The 27,164-nt window shown below is 38.1% G+C and overlaps 2 protein-coding genes across 2 annotated transcripts; one reads left to right on the forward strand and one right to left on the reverse strand.

Moving 5' to 3' along the window:
- Positions 1–23,739, forward strand: kpna6 (karyopherin alpha 6 (importin alpha 7)). The gene is made up of 14 exons (XM_079591293.1): positions 1–134; positions 5,650–5,783; positions 5,988–6,083; positions 6,289–6,388; positions 7,158–7,252; positions 7,352–7,483; positions 7,584–7,672; positions 7,813–7,912; positions 8,803–8,966; positions 12,723–12,801; positions 12,910–13,035; positions 13,240–13,367; positions 18,139–18,317; positions 20,037–23,739. Exons 1-14 carry the CDS (start codon positions 131–133, stop codon positions 20,222–20,224), a joined length of 1,614 nt encoding a protein of 537 aa, XP_079447419.1. The 5' UTR covers positions 1–130; the 3' UTR covers positions 20,225–23,739.
- On the reverse strand, positions 23,673–27,107 carry LOC306987212 (THAP domain-containing protein 6). Its single transcript, XM_079591294.1, has 4 exons — positions 26,929–27,107; positions 25,493–25,685; positions 25,304–25,405; positions 23,673–25,214 (listed from the first exon to the last, which is right to left on the reverse strand). The coding sequence occupies exons 1-4, from the start codon at positions 27,006–27,008 to the stop codon at positions 24,987–24,989; spliced, it is 603 nt and encodes a 200-aa protein (XP_079447420.1). The 5' UTR covers positions 27,009–27,107; the 3' UTR covers positions 23,673–24,986.
- Between the last annotated feature and the right edge of the window lie 57 nt (positions 27,108–27,164).

Consider the following 27,164-nt stretch of genomic DNA (forward strand, 5'->3'; position numbering starts at 1 on the left):
TCTCCTTCGGCTCTCCGTAGATCGCCGACATATTGTTTGTGAAAAGCAAATTCTGGAAGACAAGGAGAGTGTTAAGATTACAGCGTTGATATTACCAATCATCAAGGCGTATATCAGTTAAGAAAGTACGATGGGTAAGTATTCAAACTATACTGTTTTTTAATGAGTAGGTTCTGTTTGCGGTTTTTAGGGAGCAAATCTGTAGCAGCTAGCTGAAAATCCGAGAGAAGCTACACCATGTCAGTTAAAGCATGAGTGTAAACGGCCAGTTAGCTTAGCACATTGCTGTACTCGACCTATTAGGTTTATCAGTGAATCTGAAAGCAAATATATGAATCTTTAACGCTTTTCAAACTGGCACTTGTGAGATTTATCTAGGGTTGACAGAAGTGGAAGGCAATTTTGAATCTTTGCCGGTGTAAATGCTTGGTCACGTTCAGCATGTTCAGTTCTGTTCAGTCATGTTGTGAAATCGTCTCATGTTTGTCAAATCATCTCCAACATTATACGTTGTAGAATAACCCAGTGAACTGTCATTGTTCACATAAAAATGATGCCTATAAATGCTGTCTAGGTAGGTAGACAGCTGACGGGGTTAAACAGACTAAACGACTGATCTACAATGTCAGCGAGTTCACCAGTCAACTGTAACATGTGACCAGCCCTGATAGCTGATAGTTTCTGTTTTAAATCTGTTTATCAGGTGTTTATTCATAGTTCACATACTTGCATACCATACCATACCATACACCGAATGGAAGTAAATCGGATGTTTCTTGTAGTAACTCCTTGGCTAGGTTGTCAGGACGATAAAACATCACTCATGATGCATGCCTGTTAAATATTATCTGGACCCCAGCTTTAGAGAATACTGTTGCACTGGGGGAAGATGTTGGGACAGGAATGATACAGATAGGATGTCAGAAACTACCTGCTGACTGTTGCTGACTTGCTTTGTCCGGTCTTATAGGCTACTATTTCAGAGAATCATCACATTGGAAATTAATGTGATATTTGGCAGCTTTTCCATGGCAATTTAGATATTTTCACACACTGTGGCATTTCAGTTTGAAATTTGATATGCTGAAACCAGCAGTTCAGTTTATGCTGCACTTTAGCAGATATTTCTTCAAATTGGTTCAAAGTTTTTTATGCCATCCACATGTGAATAAAAGCCTAAACTCAGTCTCTTCATTATATAAAGCGATCGTGTCTCTTCAGAAAATTTGGACTTAACTGTTTATTCATATTGATTAGTTTTACGATCGATTTCATCAAAAAGATTTTCTTTTGTGTTCCGAAGATGAGCAAAATTCTTACGGGATTTGAATGGTGTGAGGGTGAGTAATCAATGACAGAATTTTTATTTTTGGGTGAATATCCCTTTAACCTTTAGATAGTCTATGTCCTGAGCCCGTCTGCTGTGTGTCCCTAGTGCTGCGTCTTTAAGCCATAGCAAACACACTCTTTTAAAATAGTTCTGCGATGGGCCCAGCCCACACTGCTATTTGTGAGGCCCATGTGATGGGCAACTATGTCATGGAGCACTTGAGTCGGGTTGAGCCACAGTCTGCTTGTCATCCCGTCTAAATTTGTTAGTCCAATGTTATGATGTTCTTTCTCTTTTTAAAGGAATAGTTCATCAAAAAAAGAACACCCTACTCATCCTCCTGTTGTTCCAGACCCATATGATCTATTTCCTCATGGGGCAGAAGAATATCCTGCCCACTTTACCCAATATAATGAAAGTGAATGGGGACTGGGGCTGTCAATTTTGTTTTTAAGTGGTCCGTCCATATGATTCGGACGCAAGTGTTTTGACCCTGCATATTAGCCTTTTTTGAGAAACAAACAAACAAGGAGTTATTCAAATCTTGACATTTGCCATTGCTCTCCTTAAGTTAATGAGAGAATTAGTGATTTATTAGTCTGATTTATGAACAAAACGTTCTTTAGTTCTTTTCAGTGATCTGTCCTGAATGATTCATTTGCTAATCTGGCTGATCAGGTTCTTAAGTTTTGCTCATGACTCAATGATCTGGTTATGATTTTGTGTTATCTTGAAAGCTGAAGTACTTAGTCCATTTATTTTAGTTTGATGGGTGGGGAAAGCAACCAGTTACACTACTGTTCAAAAATGTGGGATTACTTTAGTATGATTTTTTTTATTTTTTAATGAATGGATGAAATTAATACTTTTATTCTGCCAAGTACATACATCAAAAGTGACAGACATTTTTTATAAGAACAAATGTCTTTACTATTTCAAATAGGCCTAATTGCTGTTTTTTTTAACTTCCTATTCAAAGAATCCTGAAAAAGATATTTGGGTTTCCACAAAAAAAAAAAAATAAGCAGCACATTCAGCAATTGTTTTCAACATTGATAATAATAAGAAATGTTTCCTGAACACAAAATCAGCATAATTATAATGATTTGTGAAAGATCATGCGATGTTGAAGACATCAAGTAGGCTAATTTTGCTGAAAATTTCGCTTTGCTATCACAGAAATATATTTATAAATACATAAAAAAATATTCAAATAGAAATATAAAGATTTAGCCTATATATTATTATTATTTTTAAATCATTGTAGGCCTATATTCATATTTTTATTTTATTTTATTGAATTCAACCCTAAACTTTTTAACGGTTATGTAGATTATTCAAAAGTTCTTGCTCTCATATGAGTTTGGAACAACAGTGAATGATGACAAATGTCATGTTTGGGAACAGAAAGTATTCTTTTTAAGCTAAACTATGTTTGGGAAAAGAAACTAGCCTATTCTTTTTAAGCCATGGCCTATATTACTCCTGAGGATCTCAATTGAAATGCATCCTTCCATGTGTTGTGAAGAAGGCCTCACCCAAAACCTCACCCATCAGGGAGACTCATTTCTAACAACAGCAGTCAAGCTGATACTTGTGGTAGTTCTCTGTTCCAGAACTGCAGATTTACTGACTGAAGGTTATGGAGGTCTTCATGTGGTGCCAATGCTGATGTTTTGTTATTTTCCTCCTTTGAGACACTGTACAATAAGATCTTACAGAAAGGATGGGAGCAAATCCAAGATCAGCAACTGTACCCTCAGGCACTTTGTTTGTTAGCGCCCTGATGTGCATTCGGTAGCATTAGCCAGTCATCATTCGTAGCCTCCTCTGCTCTCAGTGCCACACAAATGCTGAGACAGGCTGCTTTAGCTGCTTGCTCATGCAAACAGTGTTTAGACACCCTCAATAAAAGTGGTTTTGCTCACTGACTCCGGGTGGCTCTGTTCAAGTGTGTTGTGCTCAGCACAAACAGACTAAAGTGAGTAATGAAGCTGGAGATAGGCTAGCTGCTGAGATTGCTGAACAATTTCTCCTGCAGTCATTGTAATATTTTGAAAGGAAGGGTTTAATAAGCTACGCACTTCCACATCCATTTTAGTCTCGTTATTGACGACATTTGTGCTCTTGCAGATGGCACACTAATTGAAATTGTCATAGCTGTTTTGTTTTTCCCGTCAAAATGCCCAAATACATGCATATCATCTCTGTCCACAGCAGACAGTTTGTGCAGGTCTTGCCTTCATACTTTCCTCATTAGCAAATCATTGACGGATCTAAAAGGTTGCAATTTTTTTCTCATAAAAACAGTGAAGGATTATGAAATATTACTATAGTTTAAAATAACTACTTTAATATATTTAAAAATGTCATCAATTTATTATAATATGCTGGTTTGGTGCTCAATAAATATTTATTACTTTTATCAATGTTACTATTTTTGTGAAAAGAACCACATTTATTTGATTTGGAAATCTTTTGTAACATTGTTTACTTTTACTAGTAAAAGTATTAATTTCTTTTATATTATTATTAATAATCAAATATTATTGACCCCAATGCAAGCTCATATGTGCAATAAAAAATATACTGAATGGCCAAATTATGTGGACAACCACTTCTAATTAAAAGGTTTGTGACGCCAGAAGGTTTGGACTTTATCTGAGTTTTCTTGGCCAAGAGGACATTGATTGACATGTAACGCAACCAATCACAGTTCGTTTTGTTTCCATGTCATGTTTAGGGGCGTGACAATGTAATGTCGATGTCACTACAATAACAGACCGGCGTGCATCTGATAAATTATTAATTCAAGGATGTTGTGCAAGTTTACTGCAACAATGGAGCTGCAAGCACTCATTGTCACTGTTGTAAACACAACTCTTTCTTCTTCCACGAGGGGTTTTGGCATCACGTCATTTGTTTTCAGGACCATTAACGAACACGACGACACACGTCTCCTGGACATCCTGTAGAATTCAACCAATCATATCGCGTCATACTTCAAAACTCCTGAAGTGTTTCCAGAAATGTGTGCCATATGCATCAGACGTTCAGCCTGAGGTCTGAGACTAATTTCAGCTACACTCTTCCTTCATGTGGTCTTGGGAAGCTCCTATATCTGAGCTGTGATGTCACATGTTCAAGTCAGAAACTAAATCCGGTAGAAGCCAAAGACAAATAAACAATTTTCTGTTTTACCAATGGATTATACTGCTTTTGTTTAATAGGTGGGACACTGAGATTTGGAAAGTGCTAATTCTGCTAATCTTGCATATTACTGGATGAATAGTTTCAAAGTCCCTTTCAAGTTTAGTCTTTTCACTTCAGCGGTCATATTAGCAACGCCTCTGGGCAGCTATTTCTGGCATCCAAGACCACTGTCAATTTGAATAGAGGAATCCTAAAATCTCAAAAACTTCCTGCCATACATTTAAATGACATATTTCAAATCAGCAAAAAAAGATCTGATGCCACTGTCCCATAAATGTTGTTTCTTATACGCAATAGCGTTATAAAAAAGCTTAGCCTACGTTTCAGACTGGACCAGCCAATGCACATGTGCAGTCCTAAGCCTGTGTCTCAGTCAGGACACTGACTGTTTCTATGGCAAGTTGGCAATCGGAGCTTCTAAAGGCAGCTGCAGTGACGCAATGACTTTACCAATTAGCCATTGGCTCTTTTATTTAGAAAGCGGGAGGTTGGTTATAATGATCTATCTTTGTTTGAAGCAGACTGTTGGGTTTTCACAAATAAATATGCGAAAAAACAATTATTTTCAACCATCATTCTGGCCCTTTGTGCTTTGTCTGAAATAATCCATTTTTAAGGGGCGGCTCCTATTAGGATTGGCTAACGTCATTGCATAGAAAACCGTATCACCCACTTGCTATTGCACATAAGCATTTTGAAAACATTATGTATGTCGTTTACACACAAAGCATTGACATGATTTGTGACAAAACAAAACTATCTGCAGTCAAATTATCTGAACAACAAATAACCCTCTGGCGCAATCCAGGATGCCATTAAAAATAAACAATCCAATTGTTCCTGGCGCTAGTATCCTGAAGTCTGTACAGAGACTCAAATAAGCCATTTTAAAACAGGACGAGTCAAAGCCTTTTTTTTCGGCACATGTAAAGTGAGCGGGCATATGTGTATCAATATCCAAACGAGCAGTTTTTGGAGCTTGCAGGGTGTTTTAATGGTGCGAAGACCTCTCGTATGTCAAAAGGTCAAGGGAAATTAGATTTCTCATGTCATGTTGTGTCTTTGGAGTTGCCTGTAACCTGTTTCTGACTCGTCTTGCCCTGCAGAGCCTTCAGGAAGTCCTGCGAAGGATAACTTCAGGATGAACCGCTATAAGAACAAAGCACTCAACCTGGATGAGATGCGTCGGAGAAGAGAGGAGGAAGGCATTCAGCTGAGGAAACAGAAACGAGAGCAACAGGTGATCATTCTTTCTTATTATTATCGATTATTGATTTTTCCGATTAGTTGGTGTTTTTTTCCCTCATTGACTATCCTGTTGCTTCCTGAAATGCATCACGTTACAGAATTTAAATGGGTTATGAATGCTGTCTCACGTTAACTTTTAACTGTCACATGAATTGATGCAATTTGCACCATTGATCCTCTCTATTTCTCTTGGCAGCTGTTTAAGAGGAGAAATGTGGAGCTGCTAGGTGAAGAAGGGGGAATGTTTGACAGTCCGCTCATGGATTCCTGTGTCTCCTCCACCACAGCCCCAGTGAGTTCAAACCCAAATGCACAGTTTGCTTTCTCCCATTATATCACTTAAAGGGTGAGGTAACTCTGGGATTGTTGTTAGTAGTGCATTATGACCCCTTAATTCAATAAGCACTATTGATTTAGACTTCTCAGAGGTGCAAGCCTGGACTGAAAACAAATTACCGTCATTGATCTAGACCGAGTTTGTCCTATGTGTTTTTTAGGATGGAGTAATTACAAGAGACATGGTTGAAATGCTCTTCTCAGACGATCCTGAACTACAGCTGGTCACAACACAGAGGTTCAGAAAACTACTTTCCAAAGGTATCTTACACAGTCCAGTCAACAACACATGTCTGGAGTTGGGTAAAAGCGTGCTGGAGGTTTAAAGCAACACTCCACTTTTTTTTTGGGAAATGGGCTCATTTTCCAACTCCCCTAGAGTTAAACAGTTGAGTTTAACCGTTTTCAAATCCATTCAGCCGATCTATTACTCTGTGTAATAATTAAAGGTGCTGTATGTAGTTTTCAGCGGCATCTAGCGGTGATGTTTCAGATTGCAACCAATACGTTTACAAGCGAGTGCTCGTGCGCGTGCTTTCTTTTGTTTTTTATTATTATGTGGAGTTTATGTTGGAGTCTGTGTTGTGCTAGTCGTTTCCTAGTATTAGCAGACTCCATGTCATAAAGTTGCAGTGTCGTCGCTGTTGAGTGCAAAGTCAGTAGACGAGGCGAGAGGCGAGACGCTCGGGAGAGCGCATGCAGGTCTCAGTCACGTCACTGGATTTCGCGGCAAATCCGACCCGGAGACCCGGTAATCGCAAAACCCGCCAAGTGGATCATTTTATTGTGAGATTACAACCCCTTCACACACAGGTAATAAAAAATGGATTCATTTTAGTAGAAAAACTCCATACAGCACCTTTAAGGAACTTTGCTGCCGTACCATTGGTTCCAAGCTTATCTATGCTAAAAGTGCTACCGCCAGACCCGGAGATCGGCTGAATGGATTAGAAAACGGTAAAACTCAACTGTTTAACTCTAGGGGAGTTGGAAAATGTTCCTTTAATAAATCCATCTTTGTGTTTTTCAGAACCAAACCCACCTATCGACGAGGTGATAAACACACAGGGAGTTGTGAATAGATTTGTTGAGTTCCTTCAGAAAAGTACAAATTGCACATTACAGGTGAGATTGAATGAAATATGTTTTTTTATTATTTATTTTTTATTCTAAAATCAGGTCCTTAAATATGTGTGTGTTTTTTTGTTTTTGTTTTCCTCTTAGTTTGAGGCTGCTTGGGCACTGACCAACATCGCATCTGGAACATCTCAGCAAACAAAGTTTGTGATAGAGGCCGGTGCCGTACCTGTCTTTATCGAGCTTCTCAACTCAGAGTTTGAAGACGTACAGGAGCAGGTACGAGTTATAAAGTTGCAATTGATAAGTCACCTTGTTTTGTTTGTGCTAAATGAGTACGAATCCCATGTGTGTAAATTGGTGAATATTTGTGTCACAGGCTGTTTGGGCTTTGGGGAACATTGCGGGAGACAGCGCTGTGTGCAGAGATTACGTGCTAAACTGTAATATCCTTCCACCTCTACTAATGTGAGTGTTAACATGAGATCACAATACTAGTGTTTATCTGTCAAAACAGTGAATTTAATTAACATCCTCTGCAGAAGAAACAAATGTTTGTGCTGAATATGAGGATTGATTGTTTTCTTGATGGTACTACTTTTCCCCAGGCTGCTGACCAAATCAACTCGTCTCACAATGACCAGAAATGCTGTGTGGGCCTTGTCCAACCTCTGCAGAGGCAAAAGTCCACCCCCAGACTTTGAGAAGGTCTGTACTGCTTCTCTGACCCTTTACAACTCTCTTATTTTCCTTGTTTAAGAAGATACTGGACACTTTACAGGCTGATAGAGGTGTCAGAAATACCAGGAAATGAGTACCATGGCAATACTAAAAGAAATTGTCAATACCATTGTTTCTATAGTTTCTTTAATATGTTCTAGAGCCAGGAAGCAACCGAGAACAGTGTCCTGGCAACTACCCAAAACACCTTAACTGACTCATTTTAATTTATACATTTATTTGTTTATACAGTACGGTTCAAATGTTTGGGGGTAAATTTTTTTTTAATTTTTTTTAAAGAAACTAACTTTTATTGAGTGAGGATTGATCAAAAGTGACAGTAAAGTAAAGGTGACAGTAAATATTTTCAAATAAATTGTTCTTTTGAACTTTCTATTCATCAAAGAAACCTGAAAAAAGGATTAGTTTCCACAAAAATATTTTTTCAACATTGATAATAATCAGAAATGTTTCTTGAGCAGCAAATCATTATATTGGAATGATTTCTGAAGGATCGTGTGACACTGAAGACTGGAGTAATGATTAATTGTATATTAAAATAGAAAACAGTTATTTTACTGTAATCTCACAAATACATTTTTACTATTATTTTTTTTTTTACTATTATTTTATACAATATTTACTACAGACCCCAAACTTTTGAATGGTAGTGTTAATTTTTATCTCAAATATTATATATTAAACACACACACACACACACACACACACACACACACACACACACACACACACACACACACACACACACACACTTACTTTAATGTCAGGGTGCATTTTTTCATAATTTCAGAGGCTAACTGGCATGTTTTCTCTTAATCTGTGGATTTCATATTGAAAGCTTTCTTTTGCTCCTGTAGGTGTCTCCATGCCTGCCTGTGCTGTCCCGTCTTTTGTTCAGCAGTGATTCGGATTTGCTGGCTGATGCCTGTTGGGCCCTCTCCTATCTCTCTGATGGGCCCAATGAGAAGATCCAGGCAGTTATTGATTCAGGGGTCTGCAGGAGGCTGGTGGAGCTGCTCATGTGAGTCAGCGGTTATGACTACATTGTCATTTCTAGATCATATTTAAAGTCAACATGAAACTACTACACTTGTAAGTAGGGCTGGGCGATATGACCAAAATCTCATATCACGATATAAGTCATCTCATATCCCGATAACGATATATATCACGATATAGTACCTTTTCTGTAAATTCAATCAATTAATAATTTATATATATAATTACTACATGGAAAATACTTTTAGCATACCGGTATATCAAATAAAAGAAAAGTTGATATATATATTGAGTATATATTAAGTATATCCTAAAAAATGTTTTTTATATATATATATTTTATATTCTCAAAAAAAAAAGGGCAAATGTTTGATTAAGAATGTAGAAATATAAAATATAAACGAAATATAAAACACTTTTCAAAAACAAATGATTACAGGCCCAACATAAAATATTCCTATATAAAATACCAAATGTAAAAATGCAATGGAAGATGTTTAAAATGTAGCAGAAATCAGGGCTCCGAACCTGTTCAATGAACGAAAACAAACAAACGAAATTTTGACAGGAGCATAACCAGAAACGGAAACCAAATTAAATGTAATCGTTCTGAACAGACACGCTTATTTGAAATGGCCATTAACCGGTTAACAACGTTATTTTATCGTTCTGTTAACTATTTTAATTTGCCAGTCAACCAATCATGTATTCAAATAGTACAGACTGAGCAAATGTGATATTGACGCGCATAGCCTATCCAACGTGAGTGAAATGCCCATGCTCAGCTGTCAGTCATCATTGATAAGTCGCAATGGGAAATGCGCTGGCGTTAGTTTTCCATACTGTATGTCACCAACTGTCAAAAAATTAGGCCTACATTTCAGTGAAAATGAATAGCAGGTAATTATGCAACTTTTTGTTTTTTGAAACCAGCGAAATTTGCAGGATAGTGTAGAACATGGATCCACACAACGTCACATCACGCACTTAAAGCGCTTCTGTGAACGGAGAAAACAGAATAAAGCTAAATATATAAAACTAATATATAGGCCTATATGCGAAATATAGGCTATTTACCTTAAATAATTACAGATTAACAAAACGAAAGGAAGCATTTTGCTGAGCTTCGGATCATGCGACAGGGTCCAAAGTTCACAAAAAGGAAACCGAGATGGTAGAAAAGGGAATCGAGCTTGTTTTCTGTATTTTACGGCTTTACAGTTTTGAATCATTTTTTGCTTCTATCCGTATGACCATAATTTACGGAGTAACGGATTCCTGTTCCTGTGATCGCGCCGACGCTTCACGGCGCACACGTTCTTGCATTGCTAACTTGACATAGCAGCATGTTCATTATCAAAATATAATAGTCAACCAAACATATAGAAATTTAACCAAATCATGTTCAGGCTACAGAGGTAGCCCCTCATTTAGGAACGATCGAGCTCCTCGGGTGTCCTGGCTGGTCCTGCTCGGAAACACCCGGTTCTATCACCCTTCACTCGCCATGTTATTCACGTTTCTGCCATTCTCATGGCGGCGTGTAAGATTGCAGTCCTCCAAATGATGAAAAAGTTTTGCCGTAAACAATGTTTTTTGCGACACCACGATATGAACGATAGAGCATAATATGAATCGATAGACTTTTTATATCGTCCATCCGATATATATCGTCATATCGCACAGCCCTACTTGTAAGTTTTATAAGGACATATTTCATAGTGAAACTGAATATTCAGCTGGACATAATGAAGGATGTCGAGTGAGGTCTTTAATAAATCCACTTAATTAGATTGTATAATTTAAAAAAAACAGGATAGTATAACAAAACATCATCTAGAAAAAAGTAGAAAATTGTTTATGCTAATATTTTTCCATACAACAATATCATTTTCACAACCAGTACCAGTCATGCTTGAGGGGGAAATAAACGAGAGAAAAAAGCATCATAAATGCTATATTGCAAGTCCAAAAAATTGGTAAAACAAACTAAGTAAAATCGGTTTTGATTTCACTTTTTTAAAGCTCAGTATTACAATTGCAGAATGTTTATTGGCAGATTTTATTTTTATTTATTTGAGCTTTGCATTAACCACTGGAATCTTTTAAGGAGATGCAGGATAAAAAGTTAAACCTGCAATCCGTAGTTTTTCCTCTTTGTCGCCATCTCTTTTCGAAATCTGCAATTGCAGTTATTCGCGGAATTATCAAATTTACGTGGGTTGAAATTTATGTGAATTATGAAGTTTACAGCACGGATGAATCCAATGATTTGAAAATGTGTCGCTGTCAGTCACCGTGCCGGTGTGGATACTGTCATTCGGAATCACAGATTCTACTTTTTGGAAGTATGACCAACATAAGAATTTTCTCTGGAAAATGTAATCTAAACAAGTAACATCCACTTTTGTTCTGACCAACTAAGGGGGAAAAAAGCATTGCAGTAAATCTCGCTGATTAAATCTAATAGGGGTGTAACGATACCTTCATTTCACGATTCGATATATATCACGATACTGAACTCACGATACGATATTATTGCGATACTCCCAAGACATATGATAAAAGGTTAACAAAAAATTTACTTTTGATTAAAAGGCTAACTTTGATATTACATTGTGGGTTTAAATGAACAGGTTTGGACTTGGTGCTTGTAATTCAAGGATAATGGTGACACCAGAATAAAAATATTCATGATTCTGAAGCTGACCATTGCATTATTATACATTATAATCAACATTATATAGTAGTTTAATGTAGTACTGACACAACTCTGAAAACATGATTTTTTTCTTATACAGTAATTTCTATTTTGGGTGAACTATCCACGATACATATTGTCACTATCCACGATACGTATTGTTGCATTTTTGTATTGCGATATATTGTGGCACGATATATTGTTACACCCCTAAAATCTAATGATCGCTTATCATATCACATTATACTTCGTTCTAAAATTGTTAATGTTAATATCAGCATTTCGTGACTACATTTAATGCCCTTCAGATATTATCCTTGTTTTCGCATGGGCCCATTTGCAGTCTCTTTTTTTCTGTAGCCACTCCGAAGTCCGAAGTCTTTTGCATTTTACAACGGGTGAATCTCCAGTTGTCGTTGTTGATTGTCGTTTGAACCTTTCTGGATCCGCCATCAAATTGATGTTTAATTTTATCAAGTGCTGTGAGAAAAGGCTATAAACCTCCACCTCCAACATCCTCACGCGCAATATAGCCTACTAGCCGAGACACCTTCTTTATGTGTACAGATGTGACGTAATGACGCAAAGACATGCTTGAATTTCCTGCGGAAATCCACCCGTACCGCTGGAATTAAAAACATTATTACAAGCTTACCGTTTTGAATCGAGCTTAGGCAAGCATATAGTTTTGAACACTGGTTGGTTATGTACTTGCTCAAATTTATTTTGGATAATTTTTAGCCCAAAAAAGTTACGGACTGCAGCTTTAAATTAATACTTTGTTTATAATAATAAAAAAAGATAAAATCAAGATGTGAACTCGAAACCATATTTCTTATTAAAGTTTTAATTGGAAAAACAAAGTTCTTGAAACTGCTAAAATCATAAAAGTGGTTCATTTATTTATCAATACTTTTGTCAATACAAAAAAAGTTTGAAAACCTCAGAAATACTGCAAATATCTTATATAAATCAAGGGGCCTTCGAATAAGTTCGAAGGAAGCCCACGAGCCAATAAAGTTGAGAATCACTGGTTTAAGCTGTTTGCTAAATTACCCATTTCCTCTTTTCTTGCAGGCACACCGATTACAAGGTGGCCTCTCCTTCTCTGAGGGCTGTTGGAAACATCGTTACAGGAGATGACATTCAGACGCAGGTGTGTTTGCGTGTGAACAGATGTGTTTATTCATCATCATGTATGATTATCTCTAGTTTCAGACTGGAGATGGATGGTCTCCTCATCCTCTCTTTTTCTCTGCCCTAGGTGGTGTTGAACTGCTCCGCTCTCCCCTGTCTCCTGCACCTGCTCAGTAGCGCCAAGGAATCCATCAGGAAGGAGGCGTGCTGGACCATCTCCAACATCACAGCGGGAAACCGAGCACAGATTCAGGTACACCCTGACCCACACTCCACATCTGCTACCCAGAGGGCTCAGCTTGTTTATCACGTGCGACAGGGTTACGGCTGCACCCTCAAACCTTCAAAGGAGTGAACTTGTTTGTAGTATCGACTTGGGATTTATTTTGGGATTCAAGGATGACTTTAATCCTCTGTTTCCTCTGTTTTTTTCTCTCACCGTCATCTTCGTCTACAGGCTGTAATAGATGCAAACATCTTCCCGGTCTTGATAGAAATCCTTCAGAAAGCAGAATTCCGCACCAGGAAGGAGGCGGCGTGGGCGATCACTAATGCCACGTCAGGTGGCACACCCGAGCAGATCAGGTGAGCTCTGAGTGTCCGCTTTCAAATGGCACGTCTTAAGCGTCTTAAGCATCTTAAGCATTTTGGCATCTGACAAACTTGTCGCCAAGACGGCCATACCATTTGACATCACAGTGTTAGTTTTTGGCGACCGACATGCCAAAACATTCAGATCAGATAGGATGTGATATCAGAAAGGAACACTGCAAACCCTTATGACTATGTCAAAATCAATAAGTCCCTTTAAATATCAGATAATTTGACCTTTTTATGACAAGGTAGAGTTAGTTCAGGTTGTAAAATAATATCATGTGGTGCAACTTCCCAAAAAAAAGTATACTTTTTGCCATGGAAATGTTTTTTTTTTTTAAATATATATATATATATATATATATATATATATATATATATATATATATATATATATATATATATATATATATATATATATATATAATTGAGGTGTACACTCGCATATATTCACTAAATAAAATGTTAACTTTTTCTTTCTTGATAGTTACACCACATGACATTTTAGAGTCATTCAGTTTAAATATTTGTTACACTCTTTGAAGAAAAGGTTCTATATAGAGGTTTTAGGTTTTATAGAGGTCAAATGTTTTCATCGTTGTCTGCAAAGAACAAAAATCGGTTATAGGGTATTGTTAACATGTGCTCTAAAATTATGGGTGTTCCCTTACGAAGCCTTGCATCTTATTACAAGGTGCTGAGGATGGCTCATAAAATAATAGGAGATAGTACACACCCGTTGCATTTGGACTTTGAGTGGACGCCCCTGGGACGACGTCTAAGGGCAATTAAATGTTCTACAAATCGCTATTAATTTACTTTCGTGCCTGAAGCAATACATCTATGTAATAATTTTAGAAGAAAAAAATATATACAGAGAGTCACAGGACCCGAAGGTCTCCCAGGCTGGGATTGAGGTGAGGACAGGGTGGAGATGGAGGGCAGCAGTGGATGTGGCTGAGTCGCGGCTATGGCACAGGGCACTGGTGGGAGCAGTGACTCATGGAAGCGCTGGCCTGGGTAGCGGCACAATATCTCGCTACAACAAGGCGCAGGGGATGGACAGGAGATCATTGGTGCAGCAAGAGGTGCGGGCAGCAGTAGAGGAGGAGTGGGCCAGCAGGATGTTAGAATGTGGCAGCAGGGAACCTGGACAAGATGGGAGCATGCAGTGGACCGCAGAGTCTCATGGGCAGAGCTGTGGAAAGCAGACCCCCATCGAATATGGTTCCTGGTCCAGTCTACGATGTACTACCGAGCCCATCCAACCTGTTCAGCTGGGGATTGGTGGGGTCACCAGCCTGCAACCTCTGCCTGAAGAGGGGGACCCTGGAGCACATCCTCAGCTGCTGTTCGAAGCCCTTGGGTGAGGGGCGCTACCGGTGGTGCCATGACCAAGTCCTAAAGGCCATAGCGAATACCCTCAGCTGTGGAATTGGCCACTTGGCCTCCGCCCAGTGAAGAACACCATTGCTTTTGTCCGGGCTGGGGAGAAGCCGCCACTAGCGGCCAGGGCCACCTCATCTGGCCTGCTAGCAACAGCACCAGACTGGGAATTGAAATTTGACCTGGGGAAGCAACTGAAATTCCCAGAAACTTTTGCCTGCATGCTACTTATCTCAGAGACTTTCTAAGCAGATTGTTCTCTTGGAACTCACCGTACCCTGGCAGGACCGTATCGAGGAGGCCAATGAGAGGAAGAGGGCAAAATAGGTTGAGCTAGTAGAGGAGTGCCGGAGCAATGGGTGGCGAGCACAGTGTGAGCCCATTGAGGTGGGATGCAGATGGTTTGCTGGCCAGTCTCTCTGCAGGACCTATAACATCCTGGGCATCATAGGGGCCAGTAAGCGAAGGGCCATTGCCCCACAGGGATTAATAAAGCTCTTAAAGGGTTCTGTCAGCCACTTCATAAAGAACCCGTTTAAGGGTTATATAGTTTAAATTTATTTATTTTTTATTTAGATTAAATTTTGTAAATACCTCATAAACGTACTTTATCACTAGAATAATTGAAATAACCTGTTAAACATGAACGTAATGTGCAGTCATTTAAGACATGGCATAAAGGATTCTTGAGCCCTAGGGTTCTATATTAAACCCCAGTGAACCTTTTTTCTAAGATTGTATAAATGTTTTTCAAAACCGTATGAGACCAACGTGAATACAGAGTATACAGAACGTGACGTGTTTTATAGTAATTTTTTTTACATTTTTAATTACTTTTCTTTGTTGACACTCTTATTTGTCATTGACCCAATTGCCAGCCTATAATTGGTGACTTTTATATCATATTTACCCTCTTTACTTGTCTGTCAGATATTCTCTTTTTGTGTAAGTGGGCAATTCTTGATCAAGATAAGCCACATTGCGCATATTTGTTGATTACCAGTATGTCTTGCTTTTCAAGACAGTCAAGTCACGTGACGGGTTGACGAGGATCATGCTCCAATCTCATCAATATATAGCTAATGGAGCTGACCTCAGAAATACATTCTCAGGACTCTTTAAGTTTAGAATGGGACCCCATTTTAAAGTGCTCCCACAATCTTCATCTGGCCAAGTTGGGCCTTCTCAGATGGCCATTAACATGGCACAGCGTAAGCGCTAATCTTAGAGAATCACTAGGGAGTATTTGTGATGTGTTTATCCAGATTGAATTGCAGTGTGGTTTTCATGATGTCTGGTGAGATCACATAGTCTGGAAGTAGCCGTGTGCTTAAAGTGTGTATTACTATGCACACTTACAACAAATGATTTCAGTTTGTATCAGACATACACTTAAAGCATTTTTTCCAGAGCCAGTACAGTGCTTCATTGAATATATGACTTACTGAGTGCTTCCTTTAGTATAAGTGTAGCACAAACAACTTACCCCATCCAAGATATCATCTAATCGTATTTATAATGTATGAGTCTTTGTTTTAAACTTCAGTGTTCAATTAGTGTGGTGTTATAACTTATGACTTGTGTCTCCTAAGGTCAGATGATTCCTTCTCAGATTACAGGGCATCAGACTCATAACCTGTTGATCTGTTTCTGTCTCACCTTTGCAAGCTGGAGACTCGGAACTTGTATCTGTTGCTGCATTCCCTGTAACGGTCTGGGGAATCAGTTTGTTGATCTGCTCGTCTCATCTTTGCAGACTGGAATCTGTATGTGTTAATGTCTCTGCTTTAGTAGTTTCTGTTGAAAGGGTACATTTATCTTTTTACGATGAGGAGGAGATTGCAATTTGCCTTGTGCTGTGATTGACTGCTGGCATCATGTTGCCCATCCTTATTTCCCATGTGGAACTCATTTGCATAAAACACAGTTAGAAGTATACAGATACAGAAGTCCAAACAAGATTGGGAAAAGAGTGAACTGTCATGCATGCATTCTTTTGAACATTAACGGCTTAATTTGTTTTAAAGTTTCCAAACATGGTAATGTATGGATTCTTTGTTTTAGCCACTGCTGCGGCATCCAAATGGTCCTTCAGGAATTTTCATGGCTTAAACTTATTAGTTGATTAGTCTCAAGATGGTTGCAGGGCAGTAACTGCCTGTGGAACAATGAGAAGTCCTGTCCTTTCTGCACTTGAGCTGTCTGTCATACTGTGTATGTGTGTATACATGTATATATATATATGCAGAAAAATTATTTAATTTCAACCCTCATTCTGACCCTCTGTCTGAAATAGTTTTTTTCTGTCATTGCATAGGAAAACAGAATATGTATAAAAACATTTATCCTTATAAAACCATTTACAGACAAAGCATAATTATGAAATAATTTACTTACGGTTTGTGGTGCAGCTGCTGTCAGATCTATTTATTTTTGTTGTCCACAGTCACAAGCGCGTGGAGTATGTCAGAATATCTGTATACTGTATCCAGTGTAGACCGTGTCAGTGATATAATGGGTTCTATTTGCTTTCGACACAATGCAACACTCACATCCAGTGTAGGCAAATGTCAGCTGTTAAGCGGCTTAAATATATGTGGACGGGGCCTATGGTGTGATGTATATCTTTATATTTGTTAATGTCTTTCTCTGGAGTCAGTCAAATGCAAATGTATTTGCCCATGTGATCTCACAAATCCCACAATATCCAAATGAGCCTCTTTTTGGAGCTTGATTAAATAAATGCTTGGTTGATAATGAGCCGGACTTTTTAAGCTATGAAACTTACAGGATGTTTTAAAGGTACAAAGACCTTTTATATGACAAAAGATCAAGGCATATTTGATTTCTCGTCATGGACCCTTTAATTCACTGGAGCCAGTCGCAGTCCTAATGTTGTTGTTCACTTGCTGACCTTGGGATGTTTGACTGTGTTTGAAGCATTTCCATCTCGGTTGCAGTGCATCATTGTGCGTCTAAATCTGAAATGCAAACTGTTTCACGCAGTGATTTGATGGGGACGGCTTGCCAAACATAAATTCCCTTTTTGTAATGTCATCTTCAGTTGTTTGTACTAAGGAAAATTAAATGATATTAATTTTATTATGAGAAAACAAGTACTGAAGAACAAATGTTGTCCCAGTTGTACTGGGGCATGTCTAGTTTTACAAATTGATTAATCTCACTAATTACACAAAGCAGCAGAGAGAAAATACATATTATGTGCCAAAAATAAATCAGTTGGATTTTATTTTTTTTATGACTGTGTTCCAAGCAGGAACATATTTAGATTTTACTGTTGTTTCCTATTGATTAGAAAATAAACCTATGGTGACACACATGCAGCTGCTTAATCATTCTCTTTTCTTTTCTATAGGTATCTGGTGAATTTGGGCTGCATTAAACCTCTCTGTGATCTGTTGACTGTGATGGACTCCAAGATAGTGCTGGTGGCTCTGAATGGTCTGGAGAACATTCTCAGACTGGGCGAGCAGGAGGCCAAACAGAACGGCAGCGGCATCAACCCTTACGGCAGTCTCATTGAGGAAGCCTACGGTAACATTACTTCACCAAATTGCCATTTACATCTAAATAATTGCATGTATTTTCAGGGAAATATAAGGCATTTGATGAAAAATAGCAAAGCAGAGTTTGTATAGATGGATATAGATAGACAGATCAATATAGACGTATAGGGCCTGTTTACACCTGGTCACTTCATGTGTTTTTTCTGATCAGATAGCTATTCGAGACCAAGTGTATAAAAGACCAGGGCCCGTATTCATAAAAAAAATCTTAATGCAAAGAGTAGCTCCTAATGACAAAATTCTAAGAAAATTATTTTAAATTTGGGCGTTTACTCTTAAAATTAAATAAAAAATCCTTGTAAAGAAAAAGTAATTCAGAAAGCATCTTAACCCTTAAAAGAGGTCTTACGGTCAAAATTGTTAGGAGTATGGACAAGATGATTTGGCACTGGGAAAATGCAACAATGCAGTGATGATTTGGGTCTGTCACAACCTTCTGTAAGCGGAGTGACGTCGAATTCTCCTACGTATTTTTAAGCTAAATTAGGTGTTTTCTGAGAGGATTCTTCAAATCTTTAAAGGGATACTCTACCGTTTTTTCATATTAAACTATGTTATTCCCTTAACTAAGATGAGTTGATAAATACCTCTCTCGTCTCAGTGCGTGCACTCAATCGCTGTGGCGCGCGGCGAAACTTAGTTCACTCAGTTCATTCAATATGGGCCAAGCAGAGAAGCTACCAAACACCTCCACGTTTTCCCTATTTAAATACAGTTACTCGCGTAGTGTAACTCGACCTAGGACGGTGACACAAAACAAAACGTTGCGCTTTTCTAAGCGTGTAAAATGGATAGCTATATTGTATGGCGGAATACCATAGCAAGTGCTTATGAGCACTTCGACTTGGCGCAGTAATATCTTCACTCGTGAAAAATCCTCTCACCGGCCCCCGCTCCCTCTCCCAGAAGATATTACTGCGCCAAGTCGAAGTGCTCCCAAGCACTTGCTATGGTATTCCGCCATACAATATAGTTATCCATTTTACACGCTTAGAAAGGCGCAACGTTTTGTTTTGCGTCACCGTCCTAGGTCGAGTTACACTACTCGAGTAACTGTATTTAAATATGGAAAACGTGGAGGTGTTTGGTAGCTTCTCTGCTTGGCCCCTATAGCTATTCGAGACCAAGTGTATAAAAGACCAGGCGCAGTATTGAATGAACTGTGCTATCAAAGTGTCGCGACGCGCCAGAGCGATTAAGTGCACGCACTGAGGCGAGAGAGGTATGCATCAACTCGTCTTAGTTAAGGGAATAACATAGTTTAATATGAAAAACCGGTAGAGTATCCCTTTAAGAATAGGGGCCGAGGTGTATAATTACCCTCTGAAACTACTTCAGGAGGTGGTTTGAGATGCAGTCCTAACCAAACTGGCCAAGTTTAAATGCAACTGGTTGTTTAAGCCATATACCTAAATTTTACTCCTCCCAAAATGGTTAAAAAAATATGTTCGGGTTAGAATTATATTTGTTTTGCGGAGACACATTTATGTGGCCAAGTGTAAATTGAACTCTTAGCTATCCGATTTGTAAAAATGCATGAAGTGACCAGATGTAAACAGGCGGATGGATGGATGGATGGATGGATGGATGGGTAGATGGATAGATCTCACCAAGGCTACATGTATTTGATAAATAATACAGTAAAACTGTAATATTGTGAAATATAAACTGTATATCTCTCTACCAGGGTTGGACAAAATCGAGTTCCTACAGAGTCATGAAAATCAGGAGATCTACCAGAAAGCCTTTGACCTCATCGAGCACTACTTTGGAGTAGAGGAAGAGGATGCCAGTCTGGCACCACAGGTGGATGAGAACCAGCAGCAGTTCCTTTTCCCCCAGCAGGAGGCTCCCATGGAGGGCTTCCAGCTATAACCAGCCTCCAGACCCTTCCTGGCCGGCCCCTGACCTTTACACCCCTCCCCGCACCCCATACCCTTACCGAAACGCACGTCGGAAACACTCAGAGCGCAACGATTGACATCTGAGTGAACCAAATTTCGACCTGCGACCCATGACCCAGACTGATTTATTTAGACAGGTGTGTTTTAAGCAGGGGAACCAATCCACCGCCCTGTCACACCCAAGAGAGAGCTGGATTTTAGTTTCTTTCATTTTGTCCCCCTCAATGATGCAGCTAAATAATCATCCCCTCAGGTAGAAATCGTGGCGCTGTGTCTTTTCTTTTTTTTAAGGCAAGGTATGCTTCAGTTTTCCCCTTTCACTGAAAGATGAGAGAATCGTTTACTCGTCTAATGAAAATCTGAAAATCCTGATCTTCATTCTTCTCTTTTTGATCCTGGTTTGATTTTCCTCAAAAGTGTTGCGTTGTAGAATTTCTTTCTTCTGTTCATTGCTCATATTCTGGTCATTTAAAAAAAGCCTGGCTATATTCGATATGACCATGCTTTAGACAAAACACCATAATATCTGCAGATGCGTTTCACGACAACTTAAGCACTCTTCAAAGGGCTTTCCGGAGCCGTTTCAATTTCTTAGTATTAGTATTCATAGACTTTATCATTTCAGACCATGCTGGGTGTGGAAACGACAGGAGTTTATGTAGAGTCTGTTTGACGTGGTGGTGGGTGGTGTTAAAGTAATCTCTGCATTTTAGTAAAGGAGTATCCTAATATAAAAAAGTCATTACTGTTAAAAAACAATGACTGGTGAAGTGCGGCCCAAAGAGCCCATTTAGTGAAGATAATGCCCATTTTTCTTTTTTTCTTTCTTTTTTTTTTTTCCAGTCAGAGGTGAAATATCTAGTTGTAGGGTATTCGTGGTGTGCAGTGTTATGAATAACTCTTCTTTTGATCAAAAGGCTTTAACTATGAAATGTGATCTGGGGTAAATCAGCACACATCTGAGGGCCGGGGGTAATGCACATGATGGAGTCTTAATTCTGCTCTTTTCTCGTTATTAACTGGAGCATAGTAATACTGGGTGGTCCTGATAACTTCAAGGTGTTTTGTTTCGTGCAGCCCTCGGTATGTGCATGTTGGGGTTTTGCATGGTGTTCTGTTGGTACCAACAACCATTTTGTATCCCTTGCCAGATCTTCATTCAACAATCAGCTCACACTCATTAGCTGGAGTTGTTCTGGGTTCTGGTTCTTGCAGGTGATTTGTAGATATGGCAAGGGATACTTATTTATATAAGGAATAATAATGAAATATATGGGCAAAAAATATATATATATATAGATATTGTTCTATTTGCACACACTTTGCACACATGCATACAAGACCAGCATACACTTAAACACGTACACATACAGATTAGCATAAAACCGAGGGGAAAATGACTTCCGTAATCTCCAAACATCTTTTCTTATGTTACCATTTGGCACTTTTTAGGTTGATGATGCACTAAAACACCGGAGTTTGTTGTTAGACTGCTGTGGATTTCAGACTGGAGACATGAAAAGTTGAATATTAACCTCCCGCACTGTACGAAACTAGTCGTTTGTTTACTTTAAAACTGCGAGTAAACATTCATGTCATTTATGGAAGCATTTTCCTCCACCTCCATAATACACTGACAGAAGGGCGCTTCTCTGAGTGAATGCTAGGGGTCGTTTGATTTAGTACGGGCCTGTATCTATGAATACATAGACGTTGACTGACGGATGATGTAGGGAGGGAAGGGATGCACAGTTCATATCAGCATCTGTTCTTAGTGGAGCAGCATCCCGTGTTTGGTGTTTTGGTTGACTAACATCTAGAAGTTATTTCCTTCTGTAAATGTCAATGTCCGATGCGATTCCTGATCAGAACTGATAAGCGAAAGGAGGTTTCCTTACTAATTCTGGTTCAAGAACCTTTTTGAATTTGAGACGCTTGCATTTACCTATTTGAAAATACCTCTTCACAATCTGATGTACTTTAACAGCGGTATCAAGGTGAATTTCAAACTTTGTATTGGTTTATCTTAGTTCTGTGAGACTTTTGCTGCATTTACAGGTCCATCTCCGAGCGAAGATGTTGCAGTCCAGATTTCTTTTTTTTACACAAAATGAGACTGAGATCATATGGGGGAAAGGAAGAAAAAAAACTATGCTTATAAAATATATCTAATGGTCTACAAGACCACTAGGTTGATTCATACATTGATCACATAAAAAAAGCAAAGAAATGATCTCTTAATGGAAATGCACTCCTATTCACAAAAGTGCCAATCAGACCAACAAAGACAAGAGGCTGAATGCTTATCAATCTGTCTTTGATTTTTTTTCTTTCTTTTTTTATTTACTTGAATGTGCACATGTTTGTGCAAATATTGCTGCTCTATTTTCTTATCTTACAAATTAGAGGTTGCATTGTCTGCCACAGTTTCATTAGAGATGCGATGGTCTGCTACTTGTACACCAAATTGGTAAACTCAAAGGTATAAAGAGAAAAATGCATAATTTATTGTGCTCGATAACTAATACTTTTAACCAAGGCCAATGCAATGTTCTCAGTGTGTACTGTTTGCTTAGCTTTGTGTTCATTTTGGGCGCTGTTCTATTGGCATAAAGGAAGTGAAGATACTAATTATCGAAGGAGAAACTCTGTAATATCTGTATTTTTTTTTTTTTTTGCCCTCATCGAGTATTTTTGTGTGTATATGTGTAGTTCTTTTCTTGTTTATAAGCGCACTAGCTGACCATGTAGACCCAACTATGTTGTTCTGAGTCTGACTTCCCTCTGTAACTTACTGTAGCACAATTACAGCAAATCCAAATCAGTTCAGGTCTCTTTCGCAGACATTGTTCTCATTTAAGGACATTGCTTTCAGAAGCCAAAAGATTTCGAAAACAAATCTGAGTGTCTCATGATATGTCTCTCTGTGAATTACACTTAAACCAGAGCTTTAACAATTATATTGTTATATTGGCACAATTTAAAGTTGAGCGCTGCTCTTTACTCCTTAAAATAACTTCTGAGAAGTGCAGAAAACAATAAAATATTTACAAAAGGCCACAAATAAGTGAAATTGGGTCTTTATGGTCTTCCGTCCTAGATCTTGTAGATGTTGACATTTTGAGACTTTTTGTCTCTTCCAAACCTGGAGCTGATGCATATGGTTGTGTAGTAATGCTGACTCACCTGTGTTTACAATGCTACATGTTTAAGTACTTTTCATACACACGATATTAAGACTCGCCCAGGTGGAGATTGTATCCTGGTTTGGTAATTTCTTTCCTTTTAAATGTATTTATATTTAAATCTTTTTTTTTTTTCCTCCTCTGCCTACAATTGCCCGTACTGTGACTGACTTTACCGACGATATGAATGAGTGACGGACACACAAACTGAACATGTCACACGAACATATACATGAACAATTCTGAACAAATGTTTGAGTTTTTTTCTTTTTGTCCAGATACAAATAAAACGATAAAACACCTGGTTTGTAAACTTGCTTCTGTAAAGTCAGTAAAGGAGTGATGCATACAGTGAACCAAGGAACACTTTTTTTTCAAGGTATCATTACTTTCAAGATGCATTTGCTGAAATATTTCTCAAAAATTATAAGCACAATATCCAAATGCATTTTCTGTGTTTTTCAGAGTTCATAGAAAGGGCTATTTAATGTCCCAAGGTTTTGGAACTGTGACCCTGGATCACAAAACCAGTCACAAGTAGCATGGCTATATTTGAGGCAATAGCCAACAATACATTGTATGGGTCAAAATTATAAATGTTTCTTTCATGTCAAAAATCATTAGGAAATTAAGTAAAGATCATGTTCCATAAATATATTTTGTAAATTTCTTACCGTAAATATATAAAACATTTGTTTTTGTGAGAATGCAGCACAATCCGGAATATAAATGGACAACTTTAAAGGCGATTTTTTCAATGGTTTGATTTTTTTGCACCGTTTCCAGATTTTCAAATAATTGTATCTCGGCCAAGCCATATCCTAACAAACCATACATCAATGGAAATGTATTTATTCAGCTTTCAGATGATGTATATATCCCAATTTAAAAAAAAAAAAAAAGACCCATGTGACTGGTTGTGTGGTCCAGGGTCACATACTGTATATAAATGTATGTTATATATAACATTAATTAGACCAGAATATTGTAATATTTATTCGAATAGATATTTATTTATACTTATCTATTCACAAATAATTTGAAAAACAAAAGTGAAATGCATGCAATGCACAAGATATAGCTTACAAATTGTCACAAATAAACTGCATTTGAGAAATTAACACACACATTAAAAAAAAAAGAGTCTTGACTCGGCAGGTGTTATCCTACCAAACCACTGCACTGGAACCACAGACATCAATATTACGTATACTTTACATATAAACATATCTAACATCATGTTGAGGCCAAGCCTAGCATCCACCGGTGTAAAACGAATCAGAATTTTGTCAAATTATAAAATAAGATAAAACATTGCGATAAATGTGCATGTGATAGGTCAAAAAAAGAAAGATTCTCTTAGTTGAATGCTTTTGGACCAGTGGACAGTTTTGTTTTGCACTCATGGCCCTTTTTTGGCAGGAGGTCAAATGAGAAGATTAGAAATTCAGTGAGCACAGACGAATCCTTAAATCCCCTTTGAAATAACCAGGAATTTGTAGACATGGAAACTGTGAACATGAGATGTACATAAAGTTCAATATTTGATTAAAGTTTCATTTTCCCCGAGTAGAAATTGAGCTTGTGTTCCAGCTCTTCATTTATGACGTTCTTTCCACTCAGATCCTCTAGAAGAGAAATGACGATGCTCTTTGCCCTTTGTTCTCGTTTCTTCACGTTCCTCATGTCCCTCTCCAGACTCTCCACTCTGGCCAAGGCTTCACTGAGTCTGGCCTTTAGACCAGTGGGATCTGCTGGCAATGCATAGGAGTGGTCCTAGAAGACAGGATGGAATTTTTTACATTAATGTTTATGGCACATCGCTCGGTCATAGCAGTTTGGTGCAAACTTAGTACAAAACTCACAACATTGGGCGGAGGTCTAGTCTCTTGGATCTGCAGAGAACAGTTCACTGACAGGCTCTCTTCAGCTCTCTTGGATGTTTTAGTTGTCCTCTCTGACACTGGCTAAAATGGAAGGAAAAAAAATTTATATATATAAATAAAAAGCCTAATGTCTAGCTATCAAATCCTTTAATCCAGAGGTAGACCTACCTTTTGTAGATGAGCTGGGAAATTGAAAACAGATGGTTTAGCTCCTTCCCTGATCCTTACGATCTGACCCGTCTTGTCCAAGTCTTGCTCCCTGAAGTGCTCACTGCAAAGCACAGAAGAATCGCTGGCGGAAAAACCTTCCCATCTTAGGGCAATTTCCCACTGCTTCCTCAACGCTTTAGGTTTAGGAAACCTTCAAAGTGTGAGATAAGTTAGATAGCCAGATAACAACAGTCAGATTCACAATAATATTATGTCAGGCACTCAGTGAAACAAGGAGCTTGTAATAAAAGTCAGCTTAGAAGAAAAACCATCCAATATAGATGATTATGACAATAAATCTTGATTATGTGCATTTTTTTTTTATGATTTAAACCAAGAGCAGTCCATTATTGTTCCAAGAGGTCCAGTTAATTTTTTTCTTTCTTTCTACCAAATGTCCGGTATGTTTGGAATATTTATTAAACATCTCAGCAAGTCATAGTTAGTCCTAGGCCAAAAAAATCTATAAACCAGAAGCATAGGTCTGTCAAATTTCCGTCCTTTTTCAAGCCACAAATATTTATTAGTAATCATCATAAATTATGTATCATTCAAAAGTTTAAATACTCTAAATTCATCCTTTGAACATTGTTCTGAAAACATATTGTTGGAGATGTAGTAGACTCAAGGTTCCATATTTAGCCACTGTGATATTGTCACAGAAATGTATTCATGTATGACAGGAGAACGCATCAAAAAATTAATTGAAGTTAGCATTGAAGGTCCCAATGGCTACTTTTAGTATAGCGACTAAACAAAATCTCTCAGGAACCTCAATACAAAATACAAATAAAATCTGTGCACATGAATGGCCTGGCTTTTAAATAATTAAAAACATTTGTTCTCATAAGCAGAAAACTCTGCTAACTGAAAATTGAAATGTAAAAAAAAAAAAAGTTTATTCTACTTTGTTATTGTTTAGGCTAAATGCTAAAGAGAAAGTGTCGAGAATAAAAGACTCCACATGAATTTGCCCTTTTATGAATTTTATTTTTTATTATTATTTAAACAATTTTAACTGAAACGTTGGAGTCATATCAGTTAAGTGCACGGAGTTCTACGTTGCTTGTTCTCGTTTTCTGTCATTTATTTTAGCAAAAGATTTTAGCACACAGCTTGGTTGTTTGGTGGCGCTGCTCGAAACAGTGAGATGGAGTTTAAAATGTCGTGATGAGTCGAGCTGCTTATGTTTTAGCCTAATCCACAAATCAACCCGACCCTTTTTAAGAAAGCATATAAACTTTGATAAAACCTTTATAAAACCTTTATAATTTTGTTATACAGTATCAGCATTCATAGCTAGCTTGTTTTTGCTAGCTTTAGTCTGTTAGCTGGCTCTGTTGACATAACGTTATAATGACCAAATACAACCAGAAACAATTGTTCAATCTTACTTGTGAAAGGTAATTCCCCGGGATTTTGTCTGGATTGTGCGACGGTTTTTACAGCCCCAAGCAACACATGAATCAGGCATTTTTTTTCCAAGAGAGAGTGTGAGTTGCCCGCTCCAATATGGCGACGACGGTGACGTTTGCGAATGCGAAACATGAGGCTTCGAAACATTTATGAATCTCCTGTGTCGATTCAGTGGTTTGGAGCTTGTATTGAACTCGCCACGTCACGTGATTTA

This window comes from Phoxinus phoxinus, assembly GCF_949152265.1.
Source record: "Phoxinus phoxinus genome assembly, chromosome: 19".
Lineage (NCBI taxonomy): Eukaryota > Metazoa > Chordata > Actinopteri > Cypriniformes > Leuciscidae > Phoxinus > Phoxinus phoxinus.

What these genes read in the sequence shown, in the direction of transcription:
- kpna6 (XM_079591293.1), top strand. An exon ending in AACAGAAACGAGAGCAACAG is followed by an intron (nt 5,784 to 5,987) that starts GTGATCATTCTT and finishes TTCTCTTGGCAG; the next exon opens with CTGTTTAAGAGGAGAAATGT. An exon ending in GAGATGACATTCAGACGCAG is followed by an intron (nt 12,802 to 12,909) that starts GTGTGTTTGCGT and finishes TCTCTGCCCTAG; the next exon opens with GTGGTGTTGAACTGCTCCGC.
- LOC306987212 (XM_079591294.1), bottom strand. Translation starts at nt 27,008, where the DNA reads ATGCCTGATTCATGTGTTGCTTGGGGCTGTAAAAACCGTCGCACAATC. An exon ending in TCCCAGCTCATCTACAAAAG is followed by an intron (nt 25,406 to 25,492) that starts GTAGGTCTACCT and finishes CTTCCATTTTAG; the next exon opens with CCAGTGTCAGAGAGGACAAC. An exon ending in CTAGACCTCCGCCCAATGTT is followed by an intron (nt 25,215 to 25,303) that starts GTGAGTTTTGTA and finishes CCTGTCTTCTAG; the next exon opens with GACCACTCCTATGCATTGCC.